Below are 18006 nucleotides of genomic sequence, written 5' to 3'. Positions count from 1 at the left end.
CTCCCTCCCCCCTCTATCGTTCTTTATTCCTTCCTTCTTTCTACCCTCTCTCTCTCTGTGTGTGTGCCACAGGACATGCACATCTGTGCACCCGCCCCCAACCACGCTGCAGGTTTATTTGACAAGAAAACGACCCTCTCTGTGTTTGAGCGGTCTCCATATAGTCATCGCCAAATATTTATTTGTAGAAGAGAGAGAGAGAACAGCGAGGGCCCACATTCCTCTTCCGGAACGCTCCGTATCCAGCGCTGAGCCGTGTTTACGACAGCGGCGCTTTCACACGGTGCCTTGCATAAATATACCTTTAGCCCCGCGGGCCGGGCCGCCCGGAGCATCCGGCTGGTGTGGACATCTGTCACCCACGACCAGACGTTGATACAGTTTCCCAATGTTCCTGCACACTGGGCTCTCTCTTAGTCATGTAAACGAGGCATGGACACACACACACACAAAAGCGGGATGGAGAGGGACTTGGACTGGGCATGGACACTGGACTGAGAAGAGAGAGAGAGAGAAGAGAGAGAAGAGAGAGAAAGAGAGAAAGAGAAAGAGAGAGAGGCCACTAGGGGGCAGTGATGTCACAAGGACTTGGCAGGGGTCAGTCAGGCATGCTCATTAAGGGAGGGAGGGTGGGAAGGAGGGGAGGAAAGGAGCGAGGGGGAGGGGGCATGAGGGGGACAAAGACAGAGAGAGAGAGGGACAGAGAGGGGGAGGAGGGGCGCCCGAGAACAATCCAGGATGGAGATAGCGTATACAAGTGTGAGGAGGGCAGGAAATAACAGAAAAGATTAAGGCAGCAGAGTGTCAAACAAGCGCCTTCAAAGATGGCCGCCGGAGAGAGCACTCAGGACCACCCACCTGCCGGCCCTCAACCACGAAGATAACAAACTACCTCCATAACGTCCACAGGACAGGACATCCGTCTTAAAACTCACAACTTGGAAAAAAACGACACACAAACACGCACGCTGACACACAAACACAGTGCTGTTACAGCAAGCTGTAGAGTGGGTCCACACAGTCATGGGAGGGTAATGGGCTGTGTTATTACTCCGCCTGCCTGGGCTGGGCACAGCAGACCACAGTGGACTGAACATGTGGGCCGTCCAACCAGAGCACATGCAAACCCAGCGTATCCGATGCAGCGCCCCCCCAGAGCTGGGCAGCCACGGCGTTCAGCCTGGAGCTGGGTACTAAGTTACAGGGCAGGGCCTCGGGTCCCCTCACCCGGAGTCGAGGTTACAGACGAACATAGAGGCGAGCGTCAACAAAGACAAAACTCGTTGGCCACTCTTCCCAGTCACAGAAAGAATCGACCACTTCAAGTCTAGAACAAGGCCCATCTATACAATTCCCCCAAAAAACGACCCCCATGAAACGTCCCTCCCTCTCCTGTCCTCTCTCCCTCGAAGTGACTTTCCATTCGTACGCCCGCGCCTTCTCTGCGCACTTTCAAAGAACAGCCATGGCAGCTCACAACCATTCAGGAACGGACCGCCAACCGGCAGTACCCCCCCCCCCCCCCCGCGTACCAAACGGCGTTCATGAAGCTGCAGCTTCAACCCCGCCAGTCTCCCTGTAGGGAGGAGAGCGGGTGGCTCCACGAGGCACACCGACTGGGAGACGCGCGGCCGCGCGCACACCCACCATGCACGGGCATTCATCCCTAATACTGGACATGGCTACAGTAAGTAGCTCTGGATCCACTCTGACACACAGCCAACACAACAGAATGATATAGAGCCCTCCGACACCATGGAGCACTATGACGGTACACTTTGAGGCTGAACATGCTGTTCCTCGAGGTGTGCGAACACATGGAGTACATTGACTTGTGCTCTGAAATGGGACGTTTCCCCGAGTATGATTCATCCGTCTTAAATTAAAAGTCAAAGTGCGCGATGGCAGGGGCAGGTCGGTGAACAACCATTAGGAGGAGAATTATGCGGCGCTCACACCTTGGTTACACACATACACGCCCGCTAACACACACACACACACACGCATACACACACAACCTCCCACGAATCCACCAGGACTGATTTATGGAACACTCTCCCTGAAGACTTTCTCCCACACACACACACACACACACACATCTACAGACAGACACACACAACAGAACCCCCCCCCCCCCCCCCCCCCCCCTCCGTAACTCCACATACACCAAACAGTACATGAGGGGAAAAGTAAAAAATCCTCAAATATCTACATTCGTGGAGAGGAGAGCTTTTGGTTGCAACCTTTAATCTTCTCGGTTCAGCTGAGAGAAAACTAATGTCATTCCACAGTGCACCGAGGTGAGAGGCCTGGTTGACCTCTGTGTTCTCTCCTGGCTCTCATCACCCCCAGACCTCTGCTGTGATCCACACACACACACACACACACACAGAAGCCGCCTCTCTGACAGCACCCTATGGCATCCCTGCCTTCTGTCACCTGAAGTGCCGGCCAGCCAATGGGGTGCGAGCCACGGTAGTGGCTGTGGTGCGGCCGTCTCCAGTCCCCCGCTGGCTCTGGGGTCTCCCTCCTCCTCACAGCAGGGGCGACCCTACGTTCACACCCAGGCGGATGGGGCTTTGAGCTCCTCTGAACTGATTTCCACCCGCCACACACACACCTAACCTCACCACCTGGGGAGTGTGAAGCGCTCTGGTGGGTTTGCTGATAAGCCTGGTCTGCAGTCCTGAACCAGGCTAGGCCAGGCTAGACCAGGCCAGAGACGAGCCAGGCTAGACCAGGCCAGAGAGGAGCCAGGCTAGACCAGGCCAGAGACGAGCCAGACTAGACCAGTCCAGAGAGGAGCCAGGCTAGACCAGGCCAGAGAGGAGCCAGGCTAGACCAGGCCAGAGAGGAGCCAGGCTAGACCAGGCCAGAGACGAGCCAGGCTAGACCAGGCCAGAGAGGAGCCAGGCTAGACCAGGCCAGAGAGGAGCCAGGCTAGACCAGGCCAGAGAGCAGCCAGGCTAGACCAGGCCAGAGAGGAGCCAGGCTAGACCAGGCCAGAGACAAGCCAGGCTAGACCAGGCCAGAGAGCAGCCAGGCTAGTCCAGGACAGAGAGCAGCCAGGCAGGAAGCTCCATCTCCAGGCTCAGATAGCTGACAGCCCCTCGGCTGATAAGAGAGGTGTGAACAACAGGGGGGTGAGCCTGTCACCACGGGGGGGGGGGGGGGCATGGGCCGGGGGCTGGAGCTAGGTGTGGAGGGGGCCCGGGGGCTGGGGCCTGAAGGGGGCAGTGCTGGGACAGAAGACAGGGCTTGTGGTTAGGACTCGGGTCATGGACTCCACTGGGCCACTCTGGGGCTGTAATCCCATCAAGTGGCCCAGTGACGACCTCCACCCCCACCTTTGAGCCTCACGTCTGCTTCTTATCACACGGTTCCCTCTGGAAGGGGGGGGGGGGGGGGCGACCTCTGACACTCCAATCAAGAAGCATTAAGGCCTCGGTGAATTGCCCAGCGACGTGGTGACTGACTGCCGTTCTGTGGCACCCACACACACTGGATGTAGCCGTCCACCAGTCACCCTGCGGTCAGTCTGCTCCAGTCAGAGGGCACACTTATACACTTGCAGGTTCCACTTGCTCACGACACACCAGGAAAAGAGAGAGAGGTGTGTCTCTGTCTCTCCATCTGTGCCAGTTTACCCCCCTCCTCATTTAGGCACCGGGGAGTGGTAATTGTCCCTGGTAGCTTTGATCTTGCCCCCCCCCCATCTGATAAAGTAGGCTAATTATCTGGCTAATAGTACCTCTCCTGCACACCTCCTAAACCGAGGGGGGTTCACACTTTCTCCCCAGCTCGGAGGAATGTGCCAGAAACCTTATCAACCCATCTACACACCAGAACCCCCTGAGCTGTGACTATGCCCCGCTGGCCTGGAGTTCACATCACTCATGGGTCTCACACACACACACACACACACACATCAGCAGCAGCCTTGGCGTGTCAGAGGCCTTGACTGTCTGCGCTCCGGCACGTCAGACAGCCATCATGCTGCTGTCAAAGAGAGGCCAGACGAGTCGGGGCAAGCCTGGGCCCCGGGTGGAGCTCCACGGCCCCGCAGAGGTGCGCCCCCTCCCCTCAGCCCCCGGGCCCCGGGCCTGACCGGCGCTCCTCCCCGCCGACGCGGCCAGTCGCTCGGCCCCCGCTGCCAGCCTCTACACTAACACACGGGCGGCCGCGCGCACATATTAGCCACAGCTCTCCAAACAAGGGCTCCGGTGTCGCCGTAAAATGTTTTCTTTATTAATTTCGGTAATGAACGGGACACACTCTGCTGCTGATCTCATGAATAGATCTGATGTCAGGCTCTGCTCCTATGAGTCATGGTGTAGAGTAAGGGTGTACACCCCCCGCCCCCCCCCCCCCCTTTGCAGCTTATGAAAACAGAAGTCTGGGGGGTGGAGGTGGAGGGGGGGGGGGTGGATAAATCAGGGTCCAGAGATAAATCTGAAGTAAAGAAAACTTGCAGAGGGCAAGGCAGGGCAAGGCAGAGAGTGGAGCTAAGTGCTCGGTGTGTGTGTGTGTGTGTGTGTGCGTGTGCGTTTGTGTGTGTGTGTGTGAGAGAGAGAGAGGTCATAATGTGAGTAAGGGATGACCGGTCATGGCCTGGCCTGTCCGTGTCTACTGATACAACCAGGCTCGGGTTACCAGAGGGGGAGAGGGCCCTGCTCCTGCCCCAGCCCCCGTAACTCTCGCTGGGCAGCGGCCGGCCTCTCAGAGGGGGTCTCCTGGAGGGAGGACGGCACCTCCCTGGCCCTCTCCCACCCACCCACCCCCCCCCCCAGCCCACTCCATTAACATTCCTCACCCACCTGGGAGGGGGTGTTTAAGAGGGGTGAGGGGGTGAGGGCGGGGGAAGAGCAGGGCAGGGTCAGCGGGGCAGAGCCGGGGTCTGGGCCAGGCTGTTTACACCAGAGACAGGCAGAGTGGGCCCCTCAATCACTCTCTACTGGGTCTGGACCGTGTGCGTGTGTGTGTGAGTGCGTGTGTGTGTGTGCGTGCGTGGAATAACACAATAAATCTGCTCGTCTCTTTTCATCTCTACCTCTCTTTGTATCTTTCGGTTCGTGTCGTTCATACGTCTCACCATGCGCCCCCACCCCACTGTCCCTGGTTCCAAGTTCCCCGAGCAGGTTTTATAGCTGGGTTCTACAGTAAAACAGACTTGATGTGTGTGTACAGTTCAAATAAACACACTGTCCAGGAGGCTGTGTGTGTGTGTGTGTGTGTGTGCGTATGCGTGTGCGTGTGTGTAAGGGAGAGCCAGGTGCATCCCATTTTGAAGCTACGCAGATGAATGCTACTGCTTCTCAGTGACATGCCAAGTTAGGAGAAACCGTGTGTGCAAAGTGTGTAGGTGTGTGTGTGCGTCTGCACGTGCGCGCGTAGGAACAGAAAACAGCCCGTCACTAGTTGGAACCCCACAGGCCGTGGAAGACGTGTTCTAGAACCCAAGGGTGACGTGGTGGAACCTAAAACGTGCTAGAACACCAAACCAAGGGCAGAAGTGAGCGGGAATCATGACAGATGAGGCGCCAAAGTCAGATCCATGTGCAACGTTCAACACGAACCACAGAAATAAAGTCATGGCAAAGTCAAATAAGCAAGAGTATTACACTCGCGCGGCCTGCTGATGTCATTCATTTACAGTCGGGCTTTAATATCTTTCCTTATGAATCTCTCGCGAGCGTGAGTGTTAAGTGTCAACGTGCATCGGCGGCGCTCGCGCCGCGGGTGTTTGTGTGTGAGCGCGTGCGTGCGACCGTTAGGTGTCAGGTGAAACTTTGGGAGGTGAGACTGCACACTGGCATCGCCAGTGAACACCACGTCACCCTCCAAACACACAGCGTCCCACGCCAGCCTGCGCAGGGTGGCAGCCGACCAACACACACTGCCGTTCCCACACATTCTAACACTCCGCAAACGCATGACCCGACGCCTGCGGACCAGAACTCTCTGAGCCTCTAACGGCCTTTATATTCAGCCCTGGCTTCAGCCAGCCATCCATCATTGTTTAATCATATAGTTAGTTAGGAAACAGGTTCGCTGGCCAAGAGTTTGGAGCAGGAACAAGGCGGCAGAGTCAATGTTTGTTCAGTTTAACTGGTGACCCGGCCGAATGACGGATGGGCGGGACTTGTAGTCTGCAGCGGCCAAACTCTAAAACAGGGAGGCTGAAAGTAGTTCCCCTGAGCGAGCCGGAGTGCGACGGTTCACAAAGGAGGATGGGGAGATGAAAGCTTGAGGTCATCAGTTAGATGGTGAACCGAGGATGGTAAGGCTGGTGTGTGTGGCATGTGGGTACGTGTGTGTGTGTGTGTGTGTGTGTGTGTGTGTGTGTGTTTGCTGGGAGAATTCCATCCCGGCGCTGTGGTGTCACATTCCATCTCAGAGAGTCCCATAGTCCCTGCAGTCTTGTTCCTACTGGCTGATTCCATTAATTACACGCCTCTTATTCCTGCCGAGCGGTGAGAAACCTCTCCCACCCCACCCCGCCGCCCACCGCCCTAATTAGCTTAATTAATTACAGCTTAACCAATTGCTCCAACGCTAATCCCGCATCAGTGTCAGAGACGTTACACAAAATACTTCCCTGCCTCTCTCTCACTTTCTCTCTCACTCTCACAGTCTGCACTCTCTCTTTTTTTCCTTCACCACTGCAATCTCGGAGAGTTCTGGCTTTGTTCTAGAACACTTCTGTCAGAGCCGGGTTCTGGAACCCGTTTGTACGGAGCTGGGCTTCTTCGAGAACTCAGGCATGCGGAGCCTGGGAAAGTGAGGATGTGTGGGAAGCAGGTGGAGGAGGAGGAGGAGGGGGGATGTTTCGGGGCAGGGTGCAGTGAGGTAGCTGAGCTGTGAAGAGGCTGATGGCCTCTGGTCCCTCCCACACAGCACCCCCTGCTCCCAGACCTGCAAGCTGGCAAGGAGACAGCCATCAGTTCCACCTCCTGCTCATAGCACGTCACTGCATGCATAACTGCTGGGAAGGGCGGAGGCTGGGGTTGGGGCTGGGGGTGAGGCTGGTGATGAGAGGGGGGAGGGAGGGGGGGCTGGGCTGGGGATGGGAAAGTGGCCGGAGATGAGGCCGGGGCTGGGTAAAACGGAGGAGGCTGGGAACGAGGCTGACTGGAGCTGCTCTCTGGTTGGCCAGTCAGCCCCGGCGGAGGGTTCCGTTGGCAGCATGAATCAGTAACCTGCTCAAATGGGAGCTAGCGACCTGTGCCTGATCAGCTCTGGAACCACGAGACAGACGGCATGAAGAAACACACTGGAGCAGAGTTCCAGAACACAGACACCGCGACCTCCCGCATCCTCTGGGACGCGCACACAGCACACACACACACACACACACACCATCTCTAGCACAGAGACGCACTGAAGAAGGCCGTGTATACATATGAGTGAAAGCCATGCTCCTCCACAGCTCATTGATTCTGCCTCGGAGGGTATGAACAGGACGAACATTCAACCAGAGGGACGGCCCTCGGTGCAGCAGGGGCGGAGTGTTTCTGACAGCTGGACAGGCACTGCCGGTATCATGGCAACCAGCGGTCGTGTGTGTCGCCGCGTTAGCCGCCTTGATCGGTGGGAATAAGACGGTCAGAACGCAGTGATGTGGCTCAGCCAATCGGTGGGATTGCGCGGCGCGGCGTTTGATGTGACTGGCTGGAATGCGGCGACCTTTGATCCAATGACAACATTCAATTAGATAAGGTTAACAGCATTGACCTGCTTCTGCTGCCCGGGCCGGCCTGGATAAAACATAAACAGTCTTTAAACCCAATGGCAGGCTGGGGATTACCACAGTCCACTTGACTAACCAGCCAGCACTAGACAGACTGACAGACAGACAGACAGGCAGTCAGGACGATAGACAAAGCTCCGTACACGACCAAGAAAGTGTCTCTGGACAGGCGAAGGCCTATTCTCATCTCTTCATTCTCTCTTTCCCCATTTTCTCCCCCGCCCCGCCGCCTAAACTGATGAATGAAGGCGGGCAGAGTAAAAAGCAGCACAGCTGGTGAAGCACTTGGAAGGGGAAAGAGCTGCCTCTCTCTTACGCCTGGGCGGGGGGGGAGGGGGGTACAGCCCCATGTATAATGACCCCGGCCCTGTAACTCGACGGGCTCGCGGCCACTTGAAGAGCTCCGCGCCGCCTCTCCAGAGGACTCTCATCAGGCGCTTACCGAGTGCCCCCCTGACAAACACTCGGGATGGATTGCACCGTCCCGGAGGACGGATGGGGTGGCCGGAGAGCGGCTCCGCACCCAGTAGCACGCGAGCCACATCAGCGCTCTCTCCAGCTGTTCAGCAGCCTGGGGGCACACATGGAAGGAGGGAGAGCAGAAAGGGATGGAGGACTAGAAACGAAGGCTCATGTTACCTTCGGATGTGGAAGAGGAGCAGATATGATGGAGCCTGGTCGTTTCTTAGGAAAAGGAACAACTCTGGTCGCACCGATCACCCAGGTCACACCCCCCCCCCCCCCCGAACACGACCCACAGATCAAAGGGATGGCGGGAATTTCTGCACGTCAGAGACGGGGGCCCAGGGCGCATGTTCACACCCCTGGGACGGACTGCAGAGTCTCCCCTGGGCTGCAGAAAAAGAGCAATTAGCTCCGTGCTGGGTTAATTACTGCTGTGAGAGGTGTGTCCACTCTGCTTTCACATGGAGAACATTATCTCGGCCCTGCCACCCTCCTCCTCCTTCATCTTCTGGATGAGAAGCAGCACTGACCCTGAAGGACCCTAGTTCACACCCCCCGCCCGCCCCCCCCCCCACACACACACACACACCACCACCAAGCTTGATAGCGGGTGACAGTTATCTCCAGAAAGCTCAGAGCGTGACCACTGTAGCAGTCACTCACCCACACCAAACCCTGCCTCCGACACGGCCTCCAGCCTCTACCCCGGCCCCCGACAACCTCCAGCATCAACCCCAACCCCTCACTCCACCTCCAGCCCCAACCCCCGAGTCTGCCTCCAGCCTCAAACACCCCTCCCCCCGACTCTTCCTCCTGCCCATGACTTTGCCCCTTCCCCAGCCTCTGACCCTAGCCTCAATCCCGAGCCTCAGCCTCAAACCCCCGGCCGGCTTTAAGCACTGTGAGAGTGCTCTAAGTAGCCCAACACTTCACACTCCAACAGCTCCTCTAATGGGCCATAATTGACCTCAATACCCGGCCCTGTTCTCTCCAGGGAAGGGGGGGGGGGGGGCACCGGGACCAGTCATACGCCTTACCTATCCTGAGCAGCATCGGCCCCCAGCTACACGCCTCGCTAAGACTTGAAGCCACCATGGGAGAGAGTCAGCCAGAAACACCCCAAACAAACCCTGTGTGGCCTCCCAGGGGACGCCGGCTGGGACGATGAGTAAGCGTAATTCCAGGACTGACTCCAGCTTGTCATGGAGATAAAAACGTGCTCCTGGTTCAGTAAATACAAACCAATGCTTGTCTAAGACACCAGATCTCTCTGTGTTGTTCTGACGGCTAACAGCCAAGAACTACACACACACACATACACACACACATACGCGCGCACACAGTCACAGAGGCAGGGTTGTTTACAGTATCGTGGGAGGACCAGGGGAAGTGGAGAGGACTGTCTGGAGGCTAAACTCACTGTCAACATGGAGGAGAACTGTCTGACTATGTTCTCGAGCCAGCAAGCACAGCTTATCTAGGGGGCAGCAGTGCACAAGCAGCCTGAACAACCAGCCGGAACAACCAGAGAAATGGAAACATAGGCGTGGAGAGAGAATAGGGGGAGAGAGGGAGAAGTGAAGGGAGAAAGAAAGAATGAAAAAGAGAGAGAGAGAGAGAGACAGAGAGAGAGAGAGAGACAGAGAGAGAGAGAGAGAGAGAGAGAGAGAGGGTCATCTCAGTATTGGTCAGTCAGCAGAGAGCAGCTTCACATCATCAGCAGGAGTCTGGGCCGTGTGTCCTTTAACACCCTGGCTGAGCCCTGCGCTCACAGGGAGAAACACCAGCATGATGGATGACTGGGGGAGACCAGGGACTTGCCCCCCTCCCACCTCCCCGTGGCCCCACCCTGGTCCTGGGAACCCCCGCCCTACCCTGGTCCTGGGAAGCTGCCCACCACCATCTCACACCCCCGGCCGCGGCCAGGTCCATCCAGGGGGTAGGGTTTCAGGGGGGGGGGCAGATCAAAGCAGCTTGTCCTCCCCTCCCACCTGCTCTCATTAGTCTCCTGGTCTATTGCTGAGGCTGAGCTGAACACACCTGTCTCTCACACACACACACACACACACACACACACATAGACCTGCCTCTTCCGTCAACACACACACACATTTTGACATGGCACACACACACACACGTGCATACATAAACACAAGCGCACATTCATACATAAACGCGCAAAGACACATGTTCAAACTACTCGCATGCACATTCCTACGCACCCCCCCCCCCACACACACACACACCCAGGCACGTCACGCACAGCTTTTGAATAAAACAACAAGCCCTCGCCACAGAATGCACATTCCCACACATCTGTCAGGCACCACAAGCGTCTTCCATTGTTTGCCCTAACCAATCAAAGATGTGCGTTCCGGCGAGTGCGCCGCACATGTGGCATGGCGAGGGAACGTTGCTGTCATCGTCCGCCGCGTGACATCACGCCGCCGCTCGTTCCAGCTCCAGCTGACCCGGCGGGGGAGCGGGGCGCCAGCGCGGCCTGTGTCGATCCAGCGCTAGGGGGATCAGGAGCGGGGCTAAACTCCTGTCTTTAACACCGGCTCAATCCGGACTGTCTCTACGCCCCTGGGATTGCACTCTGGGAGAGAAAACAGGTTTTAAAGCAATTAGGGGATGAAACATGTTTGGTATCGTAGGCCGCGGGTATTCTCGGAGGGTTAATTTTCCTCGTCGTTTTTCATAATCCCTCCCAATGTGTTTAAATTAAGATTAAAGATCACTTTGTTCCCATATTCCCACTGCTCCAGTGGTATGGTGAAGAGATCAAATCTGGGGGGGGGGTTTGTGTGTGCGTGTGCATGTGTGTGTGTGTGTGCGCATGTGTGTGGTGGGGGGCTCTTTATGTGGAACATCTCTAACATTTGCTCTGCTCTCTGTGTGTTTGATTAAATGTAACATTCTGAAATCCCGGAGTTCTGAGAAAAGCATAAATCATTGTCTCACAGCTGCTGGGGTGCCTAGGGAAAACACATGCACTTTCTCTCTCTCTCTCTTTCTCTTCATCTCCATCTCTTTTTCCAACTCTCCCTTTTTAGCTTTCACCCCCCCCGCCCTCCGCTCTGTTCTCTATGATCATACACCCTCCCCACCCCCACCCCCACCCCCACCCCCCACCCCCACTTGGGGGAACACCTGCATTGCTGGCGGTCTGCCATGTGGTTTCACCAGGGGCCCCTGAACCCTGGCTCCTCACACGCCCTCGTGGCCCCCGCCCCCCCACCCAGGCTGGGCTGGGCTGATGGGTCCAGGGTCCTTAGCCTCCTTGTGCTCCCCAAGGATGACAGGCCACAGCAGCAGTCTCTGTCCAGCCTGCTGGCTGCCTGACAGGCCAGGCTCTCAGATGGGAACTGGCCTTGGAGGCATCCCTGGGTTCAGGGTCGCCTGGTTCCAGCCTGGTTCCAAGTCTGGTCCTGGTGGCCCCAAGTTTGGCCTGGACCACTGTCCATGACTCCACTCACTCCTTCCGTCACTCTCCGTCTCTCTCCGTCTCTCTCCGTCTCTCTCTCCGTCTCTCTCTCCGTCTCTCTCTCCGTCTCTCTCTCCGTCTCTCTTCCTATCTCTCTCTCTCCCCCAATCTTTCTTCATCTGTTCTTTCCGTCCGCATTCCCGATGCCTTTTTAATCACGCCATTGATTTCTCATTACTCACAGTGTCATAACACGAAACGCACATCTGAATCATGTACCGTTCTTTGTAAAAAAATAAAAAATGTTTTAAAAAAAGAAGAAAAGAAAAATGCATAAAGCATGAAATTATTGGCTGGAACCCTCCTACAGCTGCCAAGAGCTTGTATGGTGGACCATTCCATCTGGAAGGAGCTCTCAATTAGAAGAACTCATCTGGGACCATCACGTTGTACCACAAAGGGTTAACAGCCAATATTAAATTATTATACGCACTTGGCCCCGTAAAAGAGGACGTTTCAAAGCCATGTTCCTCAGTTCTTTTTGCGATAAATCCCACGCCTTTAATTGTGTTTAATTTATTAGAATGTTCCAACCTCAGCTGTACTAAACCAAAACAGATTGGTCAGGAGAGCCAGGAGCTGGGCAAGCATAGCCTCCCATTTTCTAACTTAATTGGAATATTTTTTATTTATTTTTTATTCTCTGGTAAACAATTAGACAGGATCCAGATGGAGATGTTCTGATCCGGAGATGGGCTGGTCCACGTCCCGAGGAGAAGAACACGCGTTGGCCCCGCATTCAAACACCCGGCGCGGCCCAGCCGGAGAACGAGCTAGCCTACAACTCCCGTAGTTTGGCTAGCTAACCAGGCTCCTTCCACAGGATGACTAACAGCTTCTACATCATCACTAGGAATTGTATTGTCGGTTGTTATATTATCATTGGTTACAAACAAGTTTAATCCCTTGAAAAGGTCTGTTATACCAGTCTCTAATCAAGACATTTCAAACTCCTAAACATTAGCTTAGAAACGAGATGCAGAGCAGCACCGGAGGGGAGGAGGGGAGGCTGGGTAACATCTGCCTCCGCCCCAGAAGGGAGGCCAGCTTCTGGGGGACATTAGGGGACTCGTTAGCCTGGTGGAGGTGACTTCCAGAGGCTGTCACAAGCAGTAGGGGATGAGATGATCCAGAGGCTGGAGGAAACGCAGGCTGGGCTTCCCTCCACGCTCTGCCCTCCACTTTATACACGCACGCATGTACGCACACACACACAAACACCCATGGCATGCACACACACACACACACACATCCACAAGCACACACACACGTGCACGCACGTTTAAACATTCACATAAACATGGAACCGCATACACGCATGCAAGCGCACAGACACACACACACGCTCACTTTTGGCACTAACCAAAAGTCAACGTCTCCTTTCCCTAAAACAAATGTTATGTTTTCCCGGGGAGAGGGAACCATCCCTTCCTGTCCATATTTAACATCATCCTGAGCCCAAACATTAGACCCGAGCTGCTACTGTATAGATCACAGCAATAATAGAATCAAAACTTTGATTGGCCTAGCTTATGTTCAACGTCGCCAGTGTGGATGTGACGCGGGAGCTAACAGAGAGTGAGCACAGTGCTGATGGCGCTCTGAGAAGTCGAAATGGAATACACAGAGCCACATGGGAGACATCAAATGCGTTTGATCCCGGGGCCAAGTGCTGCAGAGATTCTGAAATGTCATGATCACAAACGCTGAACAGCAAGGCTGGCCCCCGGGGAGCCCCAGCGAACTGGGGGGGGTTTGGGGGGGTGGGGGGGGGCCTTCCCAACGCCACGCTGCTCCATGTTTCATCTGTGTGTGTGCCACGTCTGGGTGTGTGTGTGTGTGTGTGTGTGTAGGCCAGGCGTGGCATCCATCATTCCATTAACACGCCACAAATGGAGGTCTCCGACCAGGGCTCTGAAGCTCTTTCATATGAGTTTGAACCCGCAACCCCCTCACACACACACACACACACACACACCCACGTGATGTCCAGCTTGTTTCAGCTCCTTCATCACAGCTAGGTCCCAGAGAGAAGGGATCCTGTGTGGACCTGGATTGGATCCTGTCACTTCCCCCCCCCCCCCGCCCCCCCCACTGACATGTAGAAAGGAGAATAAAGCAAACTCCTGGCAGAAATACAGTGTGTTCTGCCGGGCCAGTCGAGGTGCTCTCCCCCGATTAGCACCCGGGCCCGCTGACGGCCACGCCTGCTCTGGATCAGGAGGGGCCTGCCTCTCTCTCTGTTCTCTCCATCTTTCTGCTTCTCTTCCCTGTCTTGTTCTGTGTGTCTCTCTCTCTCTGGGAAAGCAGTAAAGGGGGTGGAGAAAGAGCGAACGAGAGAGAGAGAAAGAAAGCGAGAGAATAAAAGGTCTCCACTTTTCCACATCTGCTGGAGATATATCCTGGGCTTCTGGGAGTCATCTCCCCCCACCCGCCAAACCCACGCCTGCTACCCCCCCGCCTCTCCTCCCCCGCCCCCCCCCCCCCCCCCGACTGCTTCCCCCATCCCATCCAGTCCTCTGGTTTGTGTTCAGATCAGGTTTTAATATTCAAAAATATGTACTGCATTTATGAGCCATCGCTTTGCCGAAATAATACTCTCCCTAAATCACAATAATAGTCTGCTGAGCACTAAATAGAATTTACTGTGGTTCCTAAAAATATCTATCTATGTCTGCAGACCCATAAAAGGGGGCTCAGTGTCAGAAACGCGACGTTGCCTCCAGAATTTACATCCAGCCCATTTGGCTCCCCTCAGGCCAACATCATCAGTGTCCATCTCTGCGTTCCTCGCGGCGTGACATCGAGCAAGTGTCCCTGACAGGACACGTCGGTGACATGACCGCACTCGTTTTTTTACCGCGAGCGGCTTGGGAGATGACGGACAGAGTGACACTGAGAGGAGAGGAAATTCCTCCATTGAGCTTGACCTCACAAATCCCTCCCCGCTCTAAACGCACTCCTCGCCTCCCCGTCAGCGAAGGCTCCAGCCTCCCCGGCTGTGGGCGGAGGCTGAGTGGCTCTCTGCCGCATTGAGGGGCCCCGGGGTCCCCCCCGCCCCCCGACATGATTGAAGGCCCGCTTTTGGGGTTTAAGTCAAGGACACACGATGAATCTGTGTAGCCTGTATTAAAAGTGATGTAGAGTTGTGCTCTGAAGACAACCTGGACTCCGACTTGAGGGCTATGGTTTTCATGTGGTCTCTCAGTTTCTCCTGTAGCCGGCGTTAGCCGCGGGGGGGGACGTGTCCCGGAGCGCCTCACAGACCTGCGCTCGGAGGGGTTTTTAGTGACTCGCGGGGAAGGATATGAGAGCGTGGACGGTCGAGTACAGCTTTTTCCGCGAGCATCAATCACGGCTCGTGGCTCGGCGGGACTTCCCTGGGATTCTCGGAGAGCGAGAGAGAGAGAGAAAGAGAGAGAAAGAGAGAGAGAGAGAGAGAGAGAGAGAGAGAGAGAGAGAGAGAGAGAGAGAGAGAGAGGAGAGGAGAGAGCTGGAGGAGAGGAGAGGACTGGAGGAGAGGAAAGGAGAGAGAGGATCTCACCTGAGTTCCTGCAGTCGTGTCCAGTCTGGGGCACCTGGACAGAGAAGGCCAGCAGGTCCGGGGCCAGGAGGGACTCGGGCTTGCGGACCTCGTTGAGCCAGCGGCGCCTGTGGAGCTCCTTGGTGTCAGAGGGGCCCTGGATCAACGGCACCAGGCGCTCCTTTGCCCCTTCCGACGAGCCTGGACGAGAGAGGGTGGCTTGAGTCCAAACATGGCTCCCACAGCCGCTAGCATCCCCTTCCCCAACCAGCCTAGACGTGGAGTAGGTAAAGACGGGTAGGGAAACAGCATGGCCGCTCGCCTGGGAGCGCAGGGCAGGAAGGAGAAGATGGACCTGCTGAACTCTCCGTGGTCCTGAGCTCCCCACGGACCCGGACAAGACACGAGACATCGGATCATAGACATCCCAGAGATCAAGGAGATAACGGTCCTTTCTATTCCCGTCGTCAAATAGCTGGCCAGAGCTCAACAACAGCACCAAACAAGATAGCAGTGACGCAATACCAGGTCTGGAGTGAGGGACCGGACATGGAGGGGGCGAGAGAGAAAAAGAGACAGCAATGTGGCGGCAATGAGTGAGGAGAGAGAGGGAGAGAGCGAGGGAGAGAGCGAGGGAGAGAAACAGCGACAGAGAGCGAGAGACAAAGAGCGAGCAAAGGTGTGTAAACGTGAAGACAGGGGAGTCCAGACGGGCTCTCTCTGTCTCTCTCTCTCTCTCTCTCCTTTTCTCCCCCCCCCTACACAAGCAGTAAAGTTTAACAGGGCACAGCTGCACACACCTGGGGTCCTGGCACACACTTTAACAGCTCCCACGGTCCCGGAGGCGCAGTGCAGCGTGGCGCGGCTGCAGATCTTCAGCTCCACGTTCTGGACCGAGGCCTCCAGGGTCGGGCCTGGGCTCGGGGGCTTCGCACCTAATAAAAGGCAAAAACACAGAGCCAGGATGAGGTGGCGTCCGGCAGGTTTCGCAGCGCCACCACCGCTACTTCGTCAAACACCTGATTGGCCTTTTCGCTGTCGGTGCTGACCCCCTGTTCTGCAGGGTCCTGAGACACACACACATGCGCGTGCACACGCACATACCACAAACCAGGTGCTCCAACTCGAGCTCGTTTGGGGAAGCCTGTTGTTGTGTGCATCTGGTAGATGTGTTCTGAGGGGAACAAGGTGCATTGCAAGGTGCTGTGAGGGCCGGGGGGGAGGGGGGGGGCGACCCCAGATGGGCCTCCTCCACTAGCCGTTAAACGCTGCAGTAAAAACGTGTGCACTGATCTACCTGCTCCTCGAGCAGAAACGCCTCCTCATCGGAGGGTTGAGCAGAAGACGAAAAAGAGATCTGGAGATTGAGATCTTCAAACAGTCTACAGTTTAGACTTGAGTTGTAGTATTGTATGCTCCCTCTCTCTCCCCCCAACACTCTCTCTCTCTCTCTCTGTCTCCACCTCTCTCCTTCTCTCCTCTTTTCTATCTCTCCCCTTTTCTATCTCTCCCCCTCTCTCCCCCTCTAACAGCACTGACTGCTACCACGTTGTCTGTGCTGTGGCAAAGGGCCAGGTGGAAGAACTCCCTGCCTGCCATCGTTCCAAGGACAGAGAGAGAGAGTTAGCACTGTGGCGAGAGGAATCACACACACAGCACTATGATATGTCAATGTTATTTCTATGGTGAGTGGAGAGAGGGTTGAGGGGGGTGGGGGGGGTGGGGGTGAACGGTGGATGGAAGGAGAGAGCGAGGGAAGGGGCGGGCGGGAGGGAGCGAGGAAAGGCTTGATTGGTAAAAGATACTGTGAGGTTTGGAGTTTTGACGAGCGCGAGCGCCTTGCCAAGCCCTAGGAGCAGGGAGCCCGTCCGTAGCGTGCGCATTCCTCCTGGCAGGCTGGCACTGTCATCGCGCTCTGACATCACCTGTTCCAGCTCCCGGGGGCCTCACGCTTTTCACCCAAACGCTTTCCGTCACACAGACACTGGTGTTCCGTTACCTAGGAGCCATCACGGCTCTTCAGGGGCCCCCCCGGGCGGAACTCGAGCAGAACCCCCAGCAGAACCCTAGCGGAACCTGCCGGTGTTTTCGTCTTGGCAGCAGAAGCCCGGGAGAAAGAGAAACACACTTTGTTTTTCTCCTGTGTTCCTGGGGAAGGCAGCGCATAAAAGGCTTGGGGAAGCGACGGGTGGCTGGGGGCGGTGTGTGTGTGTGTGTGCGGGTGAAGGGGGGGGGGGGCGTGGGAGGGGGGGAGGGCGTACAGACTCCTAATAAATACCAGCGATCAATATTGAGTCAATAAAGCAACGCTGAGGGGCTGCCAGAGAGAGCAGCGGGCAGGCTCCCCTGCTTGGCGGCGCGCCAGGCCATTACTCCGTAACGGTGTCTGGACCCGTTCCAGCTGCGCTGCTTAAAGAGCACTCAGGAAACGGAGGCAAGTCCGAACCATCCACTCCTCTCTATCCCCTCCTCTCTCTCTCCCCTCCTCTCTCTCTCCCCTCCTCTCTCTCCGTCCTCTGCTTCTCCCTCCATCTCTGCGTCCCTCCGTCCTGATGGATGGTTTACTCCGCGGCCAGACAGGCCGGCCCGAGCAGGGGATGAGGTACGGCGTTGGGAGGTTGCGCTCTGATTGGACAGACTGCTCCGGGTTGGGGGAAAAGCCGAGGCCTAATTGGGCCGAGTACTTACTGATGGCATAAAAGCTCAGGCTTGATTGGTTGGACTAGTCTGAGACCACCTTCCTAAACGAGAGTGCTGTTTTTCATCTTCACAAATAGACTT

The 18006-nt window shown here is 56.1% G+C and overlaps 1 protein-coding gene across 4 annotated transcripts in view; it reads right to left on the bottom strand.

Annotated features, from left to right (window-relative positions):
- The window catches only part of vps13b (vacuolar protein sorting 13 homolog B), a 226534-nt gene that overhangs the window by 142991 nt on the left and 65537 nt on the right, over positions 1-18006 (bottom strand). For all 4 annotated transcript variants that reach the window (XM_084708357.1, XM_084708365.1, XM_084708349.1 and 1 more), the window contains 2 exons: positions 16026-16160; positions 15247-15426 (listed from right to left, as the gene is read on the bottom strand). In XM_084708357.1, the coding sequence (XP_084564483.1) occupies positions 15247-15426; positions 16026-16160 (315 nt within the window). The remainder of the gene's footprint in view (positions 1-15246; positions 15427-16025; positions 16161-18006) is intronic.

The sequence above is a fragment of the Hypomesus nipponensis genome, chromosome 2 (genome assembly GCF_054491055.1).
Source record: "Hypomesus nipponensis isolate SF chromosome 2, ASM5449105v1, whole genome shotgun sequence".
Taxonomy (NCBI): domain Eukaryota; kingdom Metazoa; phylum Chordata; class Actinopteri; order Osmeriformes; family Osmeridae; genus Hypomesus; species Hypomesus nipponensis.
The sequence above is the reverse complement of the archived record's forward strand: the minus strand, read 5'-3'. Positions and strand labels throughout refer to the sequence as shown.